Genomic DNA, 18,206 nt, shown 5'->3' with positions numbered 1-18,206 from the left:
TGTGCCTTTCCAAGTTGTGCAAGTCCACAACATACAATCTACTTTTTTTCCTCCAACTTATTTTAAGCATTACAAAAACAATTTACAGAAAGAGAGCAACAATTGAGGTTAAGAAATCAGGCAGCAGATATAAGCATATATTGAAGAAAGCAATGTAATATAAATAGACAACTAACTGACTTTGACATATTAGTAAATTAAAGAGGGGTGTCTGGTAGACCACTTGCACATGTAAATATATCTACCCATTGATTGACTTGATTGAGTATCCAGGTTATTTTTGAAAAGACTGTCAAGATATGTAGATGGGGGACGTTTTCAGCATAAGATCTACTTTCATGTGTTGTGTCTGAAGTTAACGTTTGCTTATTTAGACTGGGGAATGTGAGCGCTTTGTCGAAATACAGGATAAACTACAATTCCCAAAATGCAGTTCGGAGGGGAAAAAACGGACATCGTCCTTGGCACCGGAAGCGCAACTCTTATCACCCGGGCTGACAATCTCTCTGTCTGTTTATATTTTGGGTAGCTCGAAGTTTTGAATTTATCTTGGTTAACTGCTCCAGACGCAGTAAAGCCGTCTCAAATTGAAAACCGCAAGACGGTTAGGTTCTTATTAAACGACTCACAAAGCAACAAAAGTAAGATTTTTTTGTACTTAATCACTCCACCACAGTAACGTTATAGAAACGTTAACTAGAAAAGATGCCATAAAATACGTTAGTGCTAAGCAGCTAACGTTAGCTAATTCCAGTTAACGGTAACGTTTGCGCTCGGGCATGTTTGAAAATAACATTGTTGCCTCTGGTTTGCATATTTAAGCTCCAAACATCTTTATCCTAGCCTACACACCACCCGTTGATGTATTATACTGAAATATACTGTCAGTAAACAGTAGCTAAAGCTAACAATGCTAATGTAGCTGTTAGCTGAATAGCAGCTAACTTAGGCCCTTAGGTTAACCGTTTCACCTGTACTGTGTCTACTGGTTGTCTACTTCAAGTGAGATATAGATAATTGACGCCGTTAAATGTACTTCGGGTATTTCTTGTAACCTTTCACAACTTTCAAACTGTAATAAAAATATCCACACCAGCTGGCCCCTCCACTGCCTGTCACCATGCCCGCCCTGCTGGAGAGACCCAAGCTGTCCAACGCGATGGCCAGAGCCCTCCACAAACACATCATGAGGGAGAGGGAGCGCAAGAGACAAGGTGCGCAGTCACTGTGCGTGTGTCTGTGTTTGAAAACTTGCTTAGCCGAGAAGGCACTGCCACAACTGAAGTTGCATTTAGTCCTTTAAATGTAAAGAATAATCACACCTTTTCCTTATGTAATGCCAATTTAAGGATATATCCCAGCATCTATTAATTATTCTTCTACATATGCAGCTTTCTCTACCCACAAAGAAATACTATGACTATTATTGATATGTTATATTGATGTCTGTCGTTACATTTATTAAGCTGACGCTTTTAACTGAAGTGACTTACAATATTGCATTCAACCAGGTGGCTACAACTCAAAAATTGCAAGAATCATGCAAGTACATCAACTAGAAAATAGTTTTGTGGGGTTAGAGAGGAAAGATAGAATTGTGGATTGAAAGTAGGGAGTTTTAGCTGCAAGGAAGGAGATGGAGAGTGAGTCCTCAGAGTGCTACATGTTTGTTTTTTGAAGTAAGGGATTTGAATGTGTTTTCCACCTCTGAACAACATGAATATTTTTTTTCAGAGGAGGAAGAGGTGGACAAAATGATGGAGCAGAAGATGAAGGAGGAGGAAGAGAGGAAGAGGACAAAAGAAATAGAGGAGAGGATGTCTTTGGAAGAAACCAAAGAACAGGTTGGAAAAATGATAAGAACACAAACTGTTTGGAAGATTACCTTTGGTTGGGACAAATAATATAGTGCAAAATATATGGCAATGTGTTTTCTTATACTATGATTCCAAACCCCAATCTAAACTTCAGGTAATGAAGATGGGGGAAAAACTTCAGGGACTCCAAGAAGAGAAACACCAGCTCTTCTTACAGCTTAAGAAAGTTCTTCATGAAGAGGAAAAGAGGCGCAGAAAGGAGCAGAGGTAGTAAGGATACCACAGCTTTTGTTTTCCAATTCAGTACACAGAAGGCATGATATGATTTTCTTCGAAGTCCAGACGTTTATGTAAGTATTTTTGGTATTGCGTTGCATTTTTGTGCCTTCTGTCCTTTCTAGCGATATCACAACATTGACGTCAGCCAGCTACCAATCCAGTCTGCCCATGCATGCAGGGCAGCACCTCCTCAGCATTCAAGGTTAGGCAGTTTTCAGGTATTATGTGTAGCCTCACCTCATCTGGGTTATCTGTAAACTTGTCATTATCCTTTTGACATTATTAGCCACCTGATCCTTCACTTTGCCTCTCTCAGGCAGTCCAGTCAGCCACAGTCGACCTGGTGCGCTGCTTGGAGAACGCAGCAAACAGCTGTTCCCAGCTGCGGTGATTCCAGTGAGTAAAGGGGTGTTCCACTCAAACTCCGATATTCCCAGTTTTACACCTTTTTAATCCATGTGCTTCAGGAGAAGCAAATGTGGACACCAGTATTGGGTATTCCACTGTTTAACCCTCCCCTTTCTCCTCTTCTAGGCTCGTCACTATCAAACGCCTGGGTTCAGCTCAGGCTCAGCAGAGCACGGACAGTTCAGTGGGGGCCAGGGGGTCCATGAGCCCTATGGGGTGGCCCAGGCCCAGCATCCCTCCACCTATGCCCCTGGACCATCTGTACCTGTCAGTTTTGCAAGCAGCTCTCAGATCAGAGGTAACGAACATGCGTCAGGGATCACACATACAAGAAAACGTGTTTCAGTAATATAGTACATACAGTCCTGATAAAAAAAAAAAGATTTCTCTTCATGTTTTGTCATCTGGAATTCCCCATTTAAATAGTCTTTTATTCAGGCTTACATTGTTCTTCATGCTTGTTGTTGTATACTCAGATCAATCATTTGAACCAGATGAAAGTGGGATGTAGTGATTGTAATAAGTTGCTTTTGTTCTCCCACAGGTGCATCTGCGTTTCAGGCCATGCAGTACCTCCCTCACCAGCAGCCTGGCTACCCCGTCCACGGTCACTACACCTCACCGTCTGGTCAGTTCCACTGTCGTCATAGTCCTTGTGTTCCCACTGCTGTTTCACTGCCAGAGACTTCTTAATAACAGTCAACCACAGCTGGAATAAAATGCAGACCTGAATGTAGGCTCTTTATTTGATGTTAATGATTGTTTGATTATAAATGGTCCTCTCTGTATCTCATGCAGGATACCTTCCTGCAGCAGGAATACCCCTCCAGAAGCAGCTGGAACATGCCAACCAGCAGTCAGGCTTTACTGATGCAGTAAGAACATTTGAATTGTAGATGCTTTAGGATAGTCTTGCTGAAGACCCATCAACATGCAACAAAATGTATCAGTCACCATCATAAGTTTTCATCAACTGATCATTTTGAAACACAAAATGTTTAATTTAAAGTATATAGTAACATGACAATAATTAAAGTTTGGGCCCATTTCCAAACATGCCTGGCTGTGTAAATGGTGGAAGCAGCTACCATAACCTTCCTTCACCTGCACTGCACTTCAAGTCATCACTTCTTTATCTGATTACACATTTTTTAAATTCTGTGTGTCGTTGACATTCTCTCAGGGTGCTTTAAGACCTATGCATCCACCAGCCATGCATCCTTCTGCTCCAGGACTGCTGCCCACACCGTCGATGGCGGTCCAGATTCCCACTGCAAAGGTGAATCCCCAAAACACACACACACACACACACACTTTGAAGAGTGTTTTGTTCCCTTACTGAGCCTGTGACAGAGGTGCGCATATCTTTAGCCATGCAAGCAGTATAGCATCATAGTCTTTCCTCTGGCGCCACCCTGAGGCCTCACTAGAGACAGAATGGCCTTAAACTGTAAAAATGCTTCTTAAATTCTAATAATTAAATCACCAAACACTGACAGTTGTCATTTCATCATGCTTTTCCATCACCAGTCCCCGTTCCAGAGCTCTCCCCAGGGTGCTCCTCGCCACGGCTTCCTCCCCCACAGCCAGAGCGGGCAGAGGTTCTACCACCATGGGAAGTAACTCACAGTCACCTTCACTGTCGCTGAGATTTCACAGCCTCGCTCAAGATTCTGGAGAACTTCTTCAAACAAAGTCATCAGGCTGGATGATGCCATATGATATGTTTTATTTCCTGTATAGTATCTTGTTTTGACTTTGTTAATGAGGGATAAGCAGTCCTCATGCTTCTGTGCTTTTGTAAACAGCCAACTTTGATTTTTACATAACTTCAAATTATGTTAATTTGTAAAATAGATTATTTTACCTACACTGTAAAGCCATTGTGGGGGTGCTTATGTGCACTGAAATGTTAATATCTTGTATTAAGCAAGACTGCATGAACCAGAGCTTATTCTTGTATACTAACATTCATAATCCTGACATCAGTGGAGGCTTTAATGTCTCTGCAGTGACTTTGCTCACTAAAAACCAGAGTAAAGGTAAATATTTAGCAAGATTTAGCTGTTAAATGTATGTGGAATAAATCAACATGTTTCCCCTAAGGTCACACACACACACTCATGAACACTACTGTTAGCTGACTCTGTTTCACTGTGCTGCTGACTTCTGGTTGATCACATTAGAGCCATTAGAGTTGATTACCACAAATTTAGACAAGATGACCATTTTTCTGACAAAATTACAGAGGATTTCCAGTGTTATGCGTTGTCCTCTTCTACAGAATACATTAAGTTTAAGTCTCTGCTGTTTTAAAGCTTTCATGTTGCTAAATAAAACAAAAAGTAAATGCAAAAGTCCAACAGTTTGTGTCATCTTTATTTTTTTCCACCATGGAGACATTCTGCACAGTTTGGACTCTGGCTGTATGAACACAAAGTAAGGATACCAAACTGCCACAACCTATCTGCCAAAGTTTGAGAGTGCACCAAATAATTCTCCACTCAGCTCCATGTGAAGGCCCACTCTGAGGGCCTCTGCAAAGGGGCAAAGTTAAATTGAGGTTTGGCTGAAGGACTTTTTAACAGATTTAACAGGTTCTGTTTCCTTTTGACACTTTTAAACTCCTTGAGACAAAAAGAAACTGAACCTTGGCGTGCCATGTTGGTAACCTTTTGTTTAATTAGACAAGTTTCAGGTGATAAAATACAGAAGGAAAGGCTTGTTCACATGAATCACTAAAAGAAAATTGCCATACAGGAAAAAAATGCATTCAGTCCTGTAGGGCACACACCCGCTGAACAAGCCTCAACAGAACAATGCAGATCTAGAGTTGAAGCCCTTCATAAAACAGGAACATAAAAAACAAAACAGTTGTGACATTATCACCACCTTTCTTTCCCCTGATGGAAGGTAGCTACTGAATATTTGTAGACCTACTCGATCCTTAGAGAGACCTTCCTCTACATCTTTTTACACCTGTACATCCGGACTCAGATGTGGTTTTATTGTGTGTGTGTATGTACATAGAGAATGTATGTTTCCAATTATTTATTAAAGTTCTTTTCTAATTGAACCCAAAGGAGGGTCAGAAAACAGTGTGAGGGAGAGAGTATGAAAAACAAAGACAAAAAGAGAGAAAAAAAGAGGGAGAATAGCATTGACGAGGCAATATCCCCTCCTTTTCCCCAGGTCCAGTGCATCTCGTTTGCCCCTGAAACAGAATTACAAGGGGTAGGAATGAAAAGAGAGAGGAAAGAAAAGTCAGAGAAGGAAGATGCTAAAGAAAAAAAAATAAAACACGAGAAACATATTTTAATGAGACAGTGTTTTAACTAGCCTCTGCAGAGGGAACATTGCACAACCAACAGTTTTAAACATATTTTTTGTCGACACTTTATTCTACAGCCCACAAGTCCGCAAGTGAGAAAGTGCAAGAAAGAAAGTGCATAAAACAGTTTGAACCAACAATTACAACAATGCTACAAGCTGTTTCTTAGTGAAGTAGGCAATACAGGAAGCAACTGGCTAGACCAGGCTGTAAAATCAAGTGCAACCCACAGAAAAAACCCAAAAAACATTGCTCAAAAATACAATATGAACCATAAGCTTTGATTTATATTTGAAAGTGTTACGTAAAAAATGATACACATGCTCATAATAGTGTTAACGTGAAACAAAAAGTACATTAGGGGATAGGCAAATCCACCTCTTCACTTCATACGGGCTTCAAATTTTGACTCATCGAATTTGTAACATTTCGTCAATTAGAAATCTTTAAATTTCAGTATATATACAAAAAAAGTCAATATGCAATGCAATAATATGGTGAAACATAGATATTTCCAGTATAGTGAAAAACAGCCTCGGATCTTGTTGACAGGAGTTGCCTTCCCCTTGGTCCACTGATGAACAATAAGCTGTACATGTACATGACATCACACACACTTGCACTGGCATGGCACATGCTGGTGGCTTGTGGTGTAACATCCAAACACACACACACACACACACACACACACACACACACACTCCTCTTCAGGCAGGCTTGGGTCAGGCGGTAGTTTGGGGGGGGGGGGGGGGGGGGGGGGTTGATAGGACAGCTGCATGTCGACACAGCTGTAGCTCTGTATTTACCTGCAGTGGCTTATTTACCCAAGGCTTTGATGCCAATTGCAGCTTCTTCATCCATTGCATTTAGAACGGTGATCTGAAAACGCAAGAAAGTGGTTACAATTTCAAACTGAAGCTGAGAAAAAGTTTTGCCAGAAGTCCAATTTTATCATGTAGACAAGAGAAGCTTGTGCTGCTTTATGACCTACTGTAATCACTGAAGCCATTAGTCAATGAATTGATTAGTCGATCTGCAGAAAATTATCCTCAAATGTGAGGATTATGCTTTCTCTGTTTTAAATCATTTTGAATTTAATATTTGGGGTTTTAATAATTTAAGTTAATATGAAAAGTAATCAACAGATTCATAAATAATGAGAATAATCGTTAGCTCTGTCCCTAATCACCCTCACATATCAAGCGCATCACTTATGCTAATAGGGTCATCAATAAAGCTAAATGATGAACTAGCAAATATGTTTGAGGCAACATCTCTGATCGTCTACCCTATATCAGCCAGCTGCAGTGTAACCATGACGATTCTTAATGTTTGAGTATTTCTGAACATGAATTCATGATGCTCTCCACACCACCTGCAAGACACCACCCTGAGAGCAACGTGTTGAACAGAAAAATACAGTAGAGATGAGCGTACTGACCAGGATCTCCTCTCCGGCTTCGTGCTTGCTCTCTATCTCTTTGCCCAGGTCTCCCTCAGGAATCTTCAGGTCCTCTCTCACCTCCCCGCTGTCCTGGAGCAGGGACAGGTAGCCATCTTGAATCCCAATCAGCTGGGAGAGGGGAGAGGGGAACCAACAGTAAGCAGACATAGTATTTTGATACATGCAGGTGTTATTGTTTTCCTCTTTCTGTTCTTTATTTCGTTTATATATGTACATTGAACTAACGGGTGGTTTCTAAGTATTCATGAGTGATTCATCCTTTTTTTCAGTTTGAATGATTGCCATTATGCAGACTGCAGAAGTTAGAAGAAGAACTGTTTCCACTATTATACTTCAGAGAGTTAATGCTGTGACTGTATAGATTTACGCTTTCTAAATCTGATATATGTGAACTTCCTGATATGAGGGTATGGGAACACTGAGACTGCATGGTTTCACCTCTACAGGAAACCTTACACCATTTGATTTTCAGTTTGTCAAGCTGTGGCTGTTCCACTACACTGAGTGTTTTAATCCAACTGGTTTGATCAGTAGTGCAACATATCAGGTTTTCAGTCTCTCCACAAATAAGAGTGTAATCAAGAGGAAGCGGGCCTAGACATTGATAAAATATGCAATCCCATTGTATCATTTGCTACAAATTAGTTAAATTCTAGCTAATTTCTTACTCTTTAGCTGCTAAATTCTCCACTATATTCACCAGCTAGTCGCTAACTTTGTCTGTCTCTGAGCTTGGCAGGTAGCAAACAGTGCATTTATCAGAGCACAAACCAAAGCATATTTGTGAATATTCCTGTGATAACAGAGACATGACAATTTGTTCAACTCGTCCCCCATCGGGAGACCATCATAAAAATCTCTCATCAATTCAAAATTACTCACTGACTGAGAGGACGCCGCCCAAGTGTTCTGCCACATTTAGATAGCAAGTAAAACATTTATAATAGTTATAATTTGCTACTAGTTTGTATATTCATGGGTCTTGAGTTTCCTGCTCCAAGTAACGTCACATAATCTGTCTTTTTACTGGAAAAAAACTCTGAGAGTGTGTAATTTGTTTACCTGGCCAAATGCTCTAAGAACGAGTACGTAACAGAATCACAGGAAATACCGTATTTTCACAATATACTAGACAAAAAGCTATTGTGACAGCAACTCAGGACCTCTGAAAGATCTCTTCAGTGCTCCAGCTGTCTCACCTGGTAATCCATTCTCTTGATGTTGGGGACGTCCATGTTGTGGGTGGAAGGACAGATATCTTCATACTTCTTACCAGAGAAGATGTCGATACCAACCAAGTGGACCTGCGCGAGCACAGAACACACAGAAAGGATGAACAGTCAGCTTTCTGACCGAAGTGCATCTCAAAACAAAATATCCACTATCATTAGCCATATTTTATCAGTCAGTATCTATGAGATATTCAAGGTCCAATGTGTAAAGAGTCATATACTAACCTTTAAAAAGCCATCTGCGACCGTCAAATTTCCACTAAAAGTGCTTGTTTTTGCCACTGACAGGCTCAGGTTGTTATTCTAAGTGTATGTTACTACCCTTTAATATTAATGTTTATTCCAGAGATAAAACGATTTACTGACCTTAGCGTGGCCGTGCTTGCCAGTCTTGGAGGTGGACATCTCGACGATCTTGCAGGGTCGACCTTTCAGCACAACAAAGCCATTTTTACGCAGGGCCGAGCACTGCATGGGGTAGGTGGCGGACGCCCCGGCATCACCTGTCTGGAAGTCCAGCTCTGCATCTGCCATGCCTGCTGTGGAGGCCGACACACAGGAATGCAGACATTCATATCCGTTCATAATTGATTCAGGAAAATGATGGCAGGAACAGTCACTGTTTACAGCAAAGAGCTGTATTGATTTAATATTGTGATATAAGATCAGATGTTGTCTGGGATGACCAAATTTTTTAGATTGTTCTGAGTCAAATGGGTCCTTAATGCCTTTACGAAGATTAGGTACAGGCTACGATATGATACCTTCATACTTTACCCATACCTTATTTTTATAAATATGTTTTTCTACAAAACTTTTTTAATCAAACAACAGAAGCTTAAGTTTTCAAACCTTAAATGTTGTCTAAACACAAACAGCCATACAAGCATTGTGCCTAAAGAAGGCAGTATAAAACTGGCAAAATTGTGATTTAAAACAGTAACTATATAATTTAAGTTCAACACACAAACATAACCTTTACTTGCTTGGCTATCACATCCACTTTAATGACTGACACCTTATCACAAACCACCGATTTAGATTAAATATTGATTTAACAGCCACACAGAAAATATAAAACATATTTTAATATTTGAACACTGAACATTATCTTCTTACCCTATCGTCTGGTGTTTACTGGAGCTGATTTAACTATTTACTGTCAAGTCAAACCTTTGTTGTGGTACATTACTGTGGTACACACACTGGATGTATACTTGGATTTATATATCATAGAGATGGAAGTGTGAGAGTTGGCTGGTGATACCAATTAAAACTTGGGGCTGCGGAGGAAATAACTCTTTAAATCAATGCTGCACCGGGCAGAGCCAACAAGCAGACCAGGCAGGGCTAAATAAAGCAACAGAAACATGGCACCTGTTAGCCAGCCCAAGTCCAGTCCTACTGAACAAAGTAATCATAAAAGTTAGACTGGGAGTTTAATATTCAGCTGCAATTTTAGTCATTTAAGCTCGTGGCATCATTTGCTAACTAAACTTTTTAAGTAACCGTGATGTCGAGTACTTTAACTGACACAAAAGTTTAGCAACTGACTCACAATATTCAAACAAAGAAACATTTTCCTGGAAAAAATATAATTCAGAAAAATATCTGAAAGACAAATTATGGGCTTATTTTGCTCGATTAGAGAGGCTGGAAACCGGGTTAAACGTGAAACCAGGGCCGCCAATCCGCGCTAATGACCCTTACATCAAATTTCAAGCAGGCGTCTCCGGGCGTGACTTATTGAACTACCTCTCATGTTGTAAACGGAACATAAAGCGTTAAATACTGGGGCGAAATACAGCGGTAAGTGACACCCCGGGCCAGCGTGAAAGTATGTCCGCAGTGTTGAAGAGAAGGGGCTGACTGCGGCCTAACGTTACTGCGTACAGAACGTACCACGGCCCGCCGTCGGTAACGTGTAATAACGATCGGTGTCCCCGAATCCATGCGCACTGACTGCACTCAGGCCGAGGCCCTTCTGATGAAGAGATTCAAGTTCATAGGGCAAAAGGACAACCTTTACGGCGCTTAAGCCAGGCGCGACATTTATGTAGACCTCCCTATGAACGACCCTTATTTCTTTAATCCTGCATTGGCCGTTCACACGCCCACAGATACGGAAATGTTGTAAATTTCGTCCCGCTTGCGTACAGTAATGACTAAGCTAATACTCGCCAGGGCTACGGCGTGCACCAGCACACTGAGGAGACTGACATCAGTTAACGTTAGTTTAATCACGTTGTGTGTTGCGTTAGAGTCGCTGACAGGTGTGTGAAAGCAATAAAAGTCGTTCCGAGCGTCAACTTCAGCCAAGTCTCGCAGGATTTGCAAACTTAAAACAATGAAAAAGGTGAACGAGTCATCGGGTATTTTTTCCATTTTAGCTAACAAGTCAGAAAGAACCTCCGGTTAGGATGTGATACATTAGCTAGATCTGCTGGTAGCCTTCTGGTGAAACACACCGCTGCTGTTACTTCATGGAGGCGTTTAAAGGGAATATATCATAACACAGCTTCAGACAGACATGTGCATAGGATAACTCATCTGCTCAGGCGCAAACACGCCCCGTCTATTGGATGTTTTGATAAGGAACTTACCCGAGTGTTAATGGCTCTCCTTTCTTGTGTTATTTATCAGTCTTTCTCCCGTTAATTCCTCCTCCTCTTTGCCTCCCCGTATCCGTGCTAACGGGTCGTCTGGCCGGGGTCTGTCTCCTCCTCGGCTGCTCGTTTGCAATGTCGCTCCCTTTTTCTTTAGCTGTCAGCTATCTCTTTTATTATTCCTCTTTCATTCCTGTCATTCCTGTCGCTCTCCTCTCTTCTCCTTCTGCAGTTTACCTCGTGCAGAGGTGCACGACCGTTAAAGTCCTGAACCCCGCTAAGTCTGTACTGTCTGTAGCCTGCACTCCACCTTCTCTGTCTCTCCCTCATCCAGCTCCTCGCCACTGCCTGATCAGACAACAAATCTAAACACACGACTTCCCGTTGGAACTGTCATAATAAAATCCCCTCGTCTGTAAAAGACGTGATTCAAATGTTATTGTATAGTCATGGCATCCTTCCCCGCTAAAAATATCATTGTTATTATAATTTGACCAAAAAAAAAGGTCCACTTGCTAGATATCAACTGCATCTCGTGGTTTTCATGAGAGGATGGAGTTAGCACAGTTGTCATGGAGATAGCAGTTGTCATCACGTGATGTAAGCTTCAGTAGTTTGTTACATTGAGCTCTAGAATGTACCGTAGATGGTACATTTCAGAATGTATAATACAATGTAACCACAATACAGTGTATTGTAGAATGTAGATGTTACATTGTATTTTAGAATGTGCAGCTAATACAATGTAACCGCAATACAATGTCTGCAATATATCCTAGTATGTATATATACAATAGAGTAGATACGATACCACTATTGGATTTTTGAGGCTGACATTAGAGAGTTTTAGTGGTGGAATGATTAACGGCATATATCATATATATGTATATATATATTTCACAAGAACCCCTTAAAGCTGTTTGTGTATGTTTATGCAATAATGCTGTTTTAGATTTTCTCATGTTTTTTTTAACTGATAAATATTCGTTTATAAATTCATGTCAGTAACAAAAATGTGAAAAATCACTTGAGACTATTTCTTCTTTTCCATCATTGACATACTTACACACTTTTACATTGAAGGTGAACTTGCAACTTTTCCGCTCAGCTCTTGGCTAACTTCAAGGGGCTTGATGCTGCTTTCATCCGAATGCCCATGAAACAAACCTCGGCAATTTGGCATATTCTGCGCATGCGTAGCTTTTCATTCTAGTGCAGCATGGACCACTCAACTCTTCTGGACATATTTACTTCCCATGGAGCTCTCACTGTACAGGAACTCCACGACAGATGTATGCGTGGATCTACCAATGCATTTTACAGATGTTTTTACAGGTTTCTATACTGAAAATAGTGGAAATAATTGGGAAAAGGATTACATTCCCCGCTGTGATCATCATAAGCCATAATCACTATTGCAAATTTTAAAAAAGTTTTCAAATCGTTAAATATTTTAATATTTGTATGTTATTTATATTAGTTTGTTCCTAAAAATAAACTGGCTAGATGGGTTTTGCTTCCATAATCCAGATGTCTGGTACATACAGACTCCAGTACCTTTACTTGCATCTTAAAGTGAAACTCATCCAGATGCAGTGTACTGAAAATACAAGGCATAGATCAGGGTGTATACTGGACCTTCCATTCACTAAACACGTTTAATAAATTTTGTTTGTTTGATCCAAGTATCTGCTTTTATAATTTACCCTGCATCTTTGAAAAGGTTCTTAATCCACAGTGTCAGTGCTGCCATCCTGTCAGTGTGCTCCTCCGCTGGCTGTAATTCCCTCTGCTGCTAATAATTACACTTCTAATTAGAGCCTTTTTACTGTCCAGAGACCCATGGCTTCTGTGCACAGTGAATGGTTTCATTGAACTTGGCAGTTCTTTGAGCTGCTGGGTTAAATTTAGTGCTGTGAAACTGGAGTCCTATGACCTGTGTGCTAAGGGCTGTAGTTAAAGGCATAGTTACCGTAACCCCAAAATGAACATTCAGTTTGTCTTTTCTAAATCCTGTGTCAAATGAAACTTCTCTGGAGTTCATATGGGGCCATCAAACCCAAGCTAGCCCTCAGAGCATAATAACAGCCCTCAAAAGATAAAGGCTTATTTATTTACAGGTTTTCTCACTAATAACAGGATATCCCATCTTATATAATACTAGAATGAAAGTTACCCCCATCTCCTGTCAGATTTTCATCAAAATTAAAGTCATCATCATCATGTTGGATCAAGTCACAAAGTCTTTCCTTCCCCCCACTGGCCAAAACCATCATTTGTCTGATTAGAATTAAGATCTGTAAAATACCTAAACTGGATCCATTGTGCACAGTGCCTGGCGGATTGATATACGTTGCTGCTGATTGGGTAACACCTCTGACACATCCACCAAACGAGAGGAAACGTACCTAAAAGCCTGTTTCACACCGTTTCGAGGAGACATTTCGTTTGATCCAGAAAATGTAGCATAACAGTGCACACCGTTTTCCGATTCAACGTGCCCCGGTCTCCTCTCAGTCCTACCTATGGGTCCTCCGCCTGTCAATGTTTCCCTCCCAATTGCCGACCAGCCAATCATACCCCTGCTCGAGCTCTTTTGAAACCAAAGAAAGCGTGGCTGGTTGGGATAAAAACTTTACTTGAGTATTTCCATTTTATACTTCCTCACAAAAAAGCAGTGCCCCTCATGTTTCAGATGTCTGAGTCGTTAGCAGTTCCACGAAGAGATATTTCCCCGCTAAACTTCTCAGATGTTTTCATTCAAATAACAATTTGAGGCCCAAAGAGGTCAAACTATCCAATATTTTACAAAAATTTGAATACAAATTTGTACAGCAGAACTCCACAGATTCATTTTGTGACCCTTTGGAGGGGCCGGACCCCTTGGTTGGGAACCACTGAACTAAACTACCTAACTGTATATAAAGTAGTTCAAACTAGCTGCACCTGGATCAGGAAACTGGAAAAAAAAAGAAGTGACAATAAGCAGACTCAGAATTGGACACAGCACAGTAAACAGCTCATTGTGACCAGTGTCATGGAAAAAGACAGTGGAGCACAGTATGGTGACATGCAGAAATATAAAGAGAGACAAGTAATGATCAAATGAATACGGAGGGGGCAGTAATGCAACGTCAAGGATGTCAACTGTCGTAAAACCTCAAAGAAGAAGAAGAAGAAGAAGAAGAAAAGTTTCGGGAAGAGCAGGAGGGAGGGAACTCCGGAGTGAAAGTGTAGTAATCCGACAGCGAGCATGACCGACCCCGAGGCGCAGAGCGCTCCACCGTCGGCACCTGTGGAAGACGAGCCGCAGCCTGAGAGGAAAGTCATAGGTGGGTGGACAAAGTCAGTAGGAGTGTTTAGTTCTCCAGGAATCTTTTGAACTACCAACTTTAGTTTGAGTTCATGTGCGTCTTATGAATATGAGTGAGATAAACAGATTTATGTTGTTGCAGCGTAAAGTTTATTAGCATTGTGGTCACCGTAATGAAAAAAAGAAAACCAGCGTTTTCATGTGTGAAGCTGTTTTGTTTTTTTGTTTTTTTTTATCTATTGTGCCAACTACAGAAAGGTAGCACTTAAACTAAATCGGCAAATAAGTCAATCAATCATTTCTGTGTTCCGTTTTTTTGGAGCAACACGTGTCATTTTTTTATTTTACACACGAGCTTTTTGGGAAGCAATTATTTCTAAAAAATTAAGTCAAACCTCTACTGTGAACCAGATATCATCTTAAGAGCTTTTACTGGCATTAAAATTAAGTAGTTAAATTAATTGTTAAGCCAAAAATAGGTCACTAGAACATGACCGTTTCAGACATTTCCTCACATGTATTGAATTTAGCGGCTTGCCTTTTAGTTTCTTCTGTTCTAATAGGGAAAAGAAAATGAAGCCACATTGTGTGTTTTAAGCGTTAACAAAGTGAACACATGACCTAAATGCCCTCTTTATCATGTCGCGCGCTCCAACCTGGACGTGCACGCGCTCGCTCTCACAGGTGCAAATCATTTTACTGAGAAGCTAACGCGCCAATTAAAAAGCGTTTAGGTAATTATTATTTTTTTTAATACAGCTTGATCTCACGCGGGAGATTACGTTTTTTTTGCCTCTTGTATTTATTTATGACCTTTTCCTGAAATGAGAAACACGTAGCCTTGTTTTTTAGCAGCCCTCCCTCCTGACCTGGTTTCAAAGTCTTACTGTTAATGATTGACACACAGAGCTCTCACTTCTGATTGTAAGCAAGGCTGCCATTGATTCAAGCAAGATAGCAGCAGGCTATATTATGTCTTTTAAATGGCTCTATAACAATGTTTCTTACATTAAATGTTACTGGGATACATATTTAATCATGTGCTACTTGTTATTGTAGCCACCTTGGTCCAAGGCACAGTGAAATGGTTCAATGTGCGGAATGGATATGGCTTCATAAACAGGTACTGTGTTTCCTCTACATTACTTGCATCACTGCAATTTCACTGTTTAATAGTCTAAATCTAATTCAAAGCCCCATGAGCCTAATTATGTTTTTATTTTTCACAGGAATGACACCAAAGAAGATGTGTTTGTTCATCAGGTAAGGCAAAGGACATCTTCTTGAATTAATGTCTTAATGGGTTGATGGAACCTCTCTTTATGTTGAATATGTCTCCTCAGACTGCTATCAAGAAGAACAATCCTAGGAAATTCCTCCGTAGTGTGGGAGACGGGGAGGTCGTAGAGTTTGACGTGATTGAGGCAGCCAAGGTAAGAATCTGAGAATCCATTCGATAGTGTGTGTGCGGCATCACCATTACAGTTTTAAGTCTGCTGATTTTTCCATTTCCCATTCCCTGCCCCTCTTCGGTGTCCCACAGGGCTCAGAAGCAGCCAATGTCACCGGTCCAGGCGGTGTTCCAGTCAAAGGCAGCCGCTACGCACCCAACAAACGCCGCTTCCGTCGGCGGTTCTTCCCCCGCAGCCCTCGGCCTGGTGACCAGGGCAAACCAGCTGATGGCGAAGGCCCTGCTGTTGAGGGCGAAGGCGAGGGGGAGAACGGTGGAACGAGACCTCAGCAGCGCCGCCGTCGGCCCCGCAGACCACGGCCAGAGGCACAAGATGTAAGCTGAAGCAGAAGGAGTGGAACAAGGGAAACAGCCTGTAGAGCTTAGAAAGAAGCAGTGTAAAGCAGGTTTTATACTGTAGAAAGTTGCTGCAAAACACTGTTATGACCAACTCTGGAAATGGTGGTCTTTAAACATTAGGGACAACTTCTTTTTTCAGGAGTTTGAAAAGTTTTTAAATATTGTAAGAAGCTCTTAAAAGTGATGTTCTGTTGCTGACTAATCTGAGGTTTTGTCTGCTTGATCTGTCAGGGTGAGGTTGGAGAGCAAAAGAATGGAGTAGCAGAGGGCGACCAAACGCAGAGACCGCCACAGCGCAGAGTCTGGCGCCCATACCGCAGGTGACATGACATATATTGTGTTTTAATTTTTCTGTTTCTGAATTGCACAAACGCAGAGCTGATTTAAAATATTTGCTCTTGTCCTGGGATTCACAGACAGTTCCGCCCTCGCCCACCTCCTGATCAGGCTGCAGACGACCAGCAGGCTGCGCCAGAGGAGGGCCAGGAGCAAGGCGAGGTGAAGCAAACCGAGGCCTCTGAGGGCCCCCACACCAACGGAGAATCAGCCGAGGGCCAGAAACAACGCCGGCAGACTAGACGCCGTAGGCAAAGAAACTCTGAGTCCTCTGCCTCGAAAGTGAGTGCGATTTATCGTTTATGGTCTGTAAACTGCATCAAGTGCTCCATGAGTGACGGATGAGCTACTTGAGCCTTTTCCCAAATACAGAATGTAGTGCAGAATATCTGGATGGGAACTTTTTGTGGTGTATTTGCAGCCCTGAAACAGGTTGTGATGTCAAGATTCTGATGTAGATAACCAGGAACCAGCATAAATGAATATAAACAGTCTGTTAGAGCAGTGTAGCAGCATGTGGCTGGTAGTGTAGTATAGGACAAGATGGAGTGATGGGGCACCACAAGAAGCATCAGATGTGTCCCTGTGACCTAGTGGTCTAAGGTGCATATCATGCATTTGCAGTGTCACTGGTTCATTTCTGGTTGTTGAACCTTTTGTTGCATGTCATCCCCTTTACTCTCTCCCGATGTGTCCTGTCTCTCTACTGTCAACTATTTTTGCCAGCATATTTTGAATGGCAAGTGCTATGACTGACAGTTGTACTTACTGCCATGGTTTACTAATGCATGCTTAATGCACTTTATTTTACCTGTACATATTGCAGAATGACACAGAGAGGTCTGCATCAGAGCCTGGTACCCCCCCTCAGACCTCAAAACCAGCAGACCTTAAATCCACTTCAAAATCACCAAAGGGCTCCCCCAAAACCTCACCTAAGATGCCCAAATCACCTGAGGTAAGATGCTAAAACCACCATTTTCTTCTGATTTGTGTGATCACCGGTGTTTGTTGGTGACGACACACAAATCTCAAACTGCCTCTTTCCCCACAGCAGGCAGCTGCCACAACAGTCCCAGCACCAACAGAGTGACGCTAGTGAGAGGACAGTCACGTGACCCTTGGCAAGAGGTGGGACCCCACACTAAAGTGGTCAGGCTGGGTGGGAGATGTGAGGGTATAGGGTTGCACTTCTCGTCCTACATCCGTCACAGAGCGCAAGATGACGGACATTAATGGGCTGTTTTCCTGTAAATGGATTTAAGGTGGAAAGATGGCATTAAAAGGGTGGCAAGAATTTAATGCGGAGTCTTTTAAGGACTGCTTATGTCTGGACTACGTCTTTTGTTTAATGCAGGGAGCAATTTTGAGTGAAAGCTCAAACTTTACTTTAATCCTTTCTTCAGGGTTAGATGTGTCTTTTTGTGTTTTAATGTCTGTTACTTTATGGTCGCTCTCTCAATTCCTGTCTCTCCCTGGCGTTTTTTTATTTTCCTTCTTTTGTCTTTGTTTTTCGTAGGTACTAGGGTTGAAGGACTGGACCTATTTCAGAACACATGCACTGCTCCTCCCCTCCCTGCACCCCCCCCCCATCCTCCAACCTACCCTG

The 18,206-nt window shown here is 41.6% G+C and overlaps 3 protein-coding genes across 3 annotated transcripts; 2 read left to right on the top strand and 1 right to left on the bottom strand.

The window, feature by feature from the left end:
• Window positions 1–514: 514 nt before the first annotated feature.
• On the top strand, window positions 515–4,867 carry gps2 (G protein pathway suppressor 2). Its single transcript, XM_070929813.1, has 11 exons — window positions 515–641; window positions 1,097–1,214; window positions 1,735–1,844; window positions 1,972–2,084; window positions 2,219–2,298; window positions 2,413–2,492; window positions 2,631–2,802; window positions 3,049–3,132; window positions 3,303–3,379; window positions 3,688–3,783; window positions 4,035–4,867. Exons 2-11 carry the CDS (start codon window positions 1,121–1,123, stop codon window positions 4,125–4,127), a joined length of 999 nt encoding a protein of 332 aa, XP_070785914.1. The 5' UTR covers window positions 515–641; window positions 1,097–1,120; the 3' UTR covers window positions 4,128–4,867.
• Window positions 4,866–11,446, bottom strand: LOC139305861 (eukaryotic translation initiation factor 5A-1). Its single transcript, XM_070929814.1, has 6 exons — window positions 11,136–11,446; window positions 8,899–9,071; window positions 8,500–8,604; window positions 7,277–7,408; window positions 6,642–6,714; window positions 4,866–5,718 (listed from the first exon to the last, which is right to left on the bottom strand). Exons 2-5 carry the CDS (start codon window positions 9,064–9,066, stop codon window positions 6,652–6,654), a joined length of 468 nt encoding a protein of 155 aa, XP_070785915.1. The 5' UTR covers window positions 9,067–9,071; window positions 11,136–11,446; the 3' UTR covers window positions 4,866–5,718; window positions 6,642–6,651.
• Window positions 11,447–14,391: 2,945 nt separating this feature from the next.
• Window positions 14,392–17,690, top strand: LOC139306090 (Y-box-binding protein 2-A-like). The gene is made up of 9 exons (XM_070930052.1): window positions 14,392–14,470; window positions 15,511–15,574; window positions 15,681–15,714; window positions 15,795–15,884; window positions 15,995–16,237; window positions 16,493–16,581; window positions 16,678–16,879; window positions 17,424–17,555; window positions 17,652–17,690. The coding sequence occupies exons 1-9, from the start codon at window positions 14,392–14,394 to the stop codon at window positions 17,688–17,690; spliced, it is 972 nt and encodes a 323-aa protein (XP_070786153.1).
• The last annotated feature ends 516 nt before the right edge of the window (window positions 17,691–18,206 follow it).

Source organism: Enoplosus armatus, chromosome 23, assembly GCF_043641665.1.
Source record: "Enoplosus armatus isolate fEnoArm2 chromosome 23, fEnoArm2.hap1, whole genome shotgun sequence".
NCBI lineage: Eukaryota > Metazoa > Chordata > Actinopteri > Centrarchiformes > Enoplosidae > Enoplosus > Enoplosus armatus.
This window is presented reverse-complemented; position numbering and strand designations above follow the sequence as displayed.

Bases quoted from the DNA above. Each gene is read 5' to 3' on its own strand.
- LOC139305861 (XM_070929814.1), bottom strand. From the start codon at position 9,066: ATGGCAGATGCAGAGCTGGACTTCCAGACAGGTGATGCCGGGGCGTCC. The intron at 8,605-8,898 runs GTCAGTAAATCG...GTGCTCGCGCAG, and splicing joins GCAAGCACGGCCACGCTAAG to GTCCACTTGGTTGGTATCGA. The intron at 7,409-8,499 runs GTGAGACAGCTG...CCCCTCTCCCAG, and splicing joins TCAAGAGAATGGATTACCAG to CTGATTGGGATTCAAGATGG.
- LOC139306090 (XM_070930052.1), top strand. From the start codon at position 14,392: ATGACCGACCCCGAGGCGCAGAGCGCTCCACCGTCGGCACCTGTGGAA. The intron at 16,880-17,423 runs GTGAGTGCGATT...TACATATTGCAG, and splicing joins CTGAGTCCTCTGCCTCGAAA to AATGACACAGAGAGGTCTGC. The intron at 17,556-17,651 runs GTAAGATGCTAA...CTTTCCCCACAG, and splicing joins AGATGCCCAAATCACCTGAG to CAGGCAGCTGCCACAACAGT.
- gps2 (XM_070929813.1), top strand. From the start codon at position 1,121: ATGCCCGCCCTGCTGGAGAGACCCAAGCTGTCCAACGCGATGGCCAGA. The intron at 2,299-2,412 runs GTTAGGCAGTTT...TGCCTCTCTCAG, and splicing joins GCACCTCCTCAGCATTCAAG to GCAGTCCAGTCAGCCACAGT. The intron at 3,133-3,302 runs GTCAGTTCCACT...TATCTCATGCAG, and splicing joins TCACTACACCTCACCGTCTG to GATACCTTCCTGCAGCAGGA.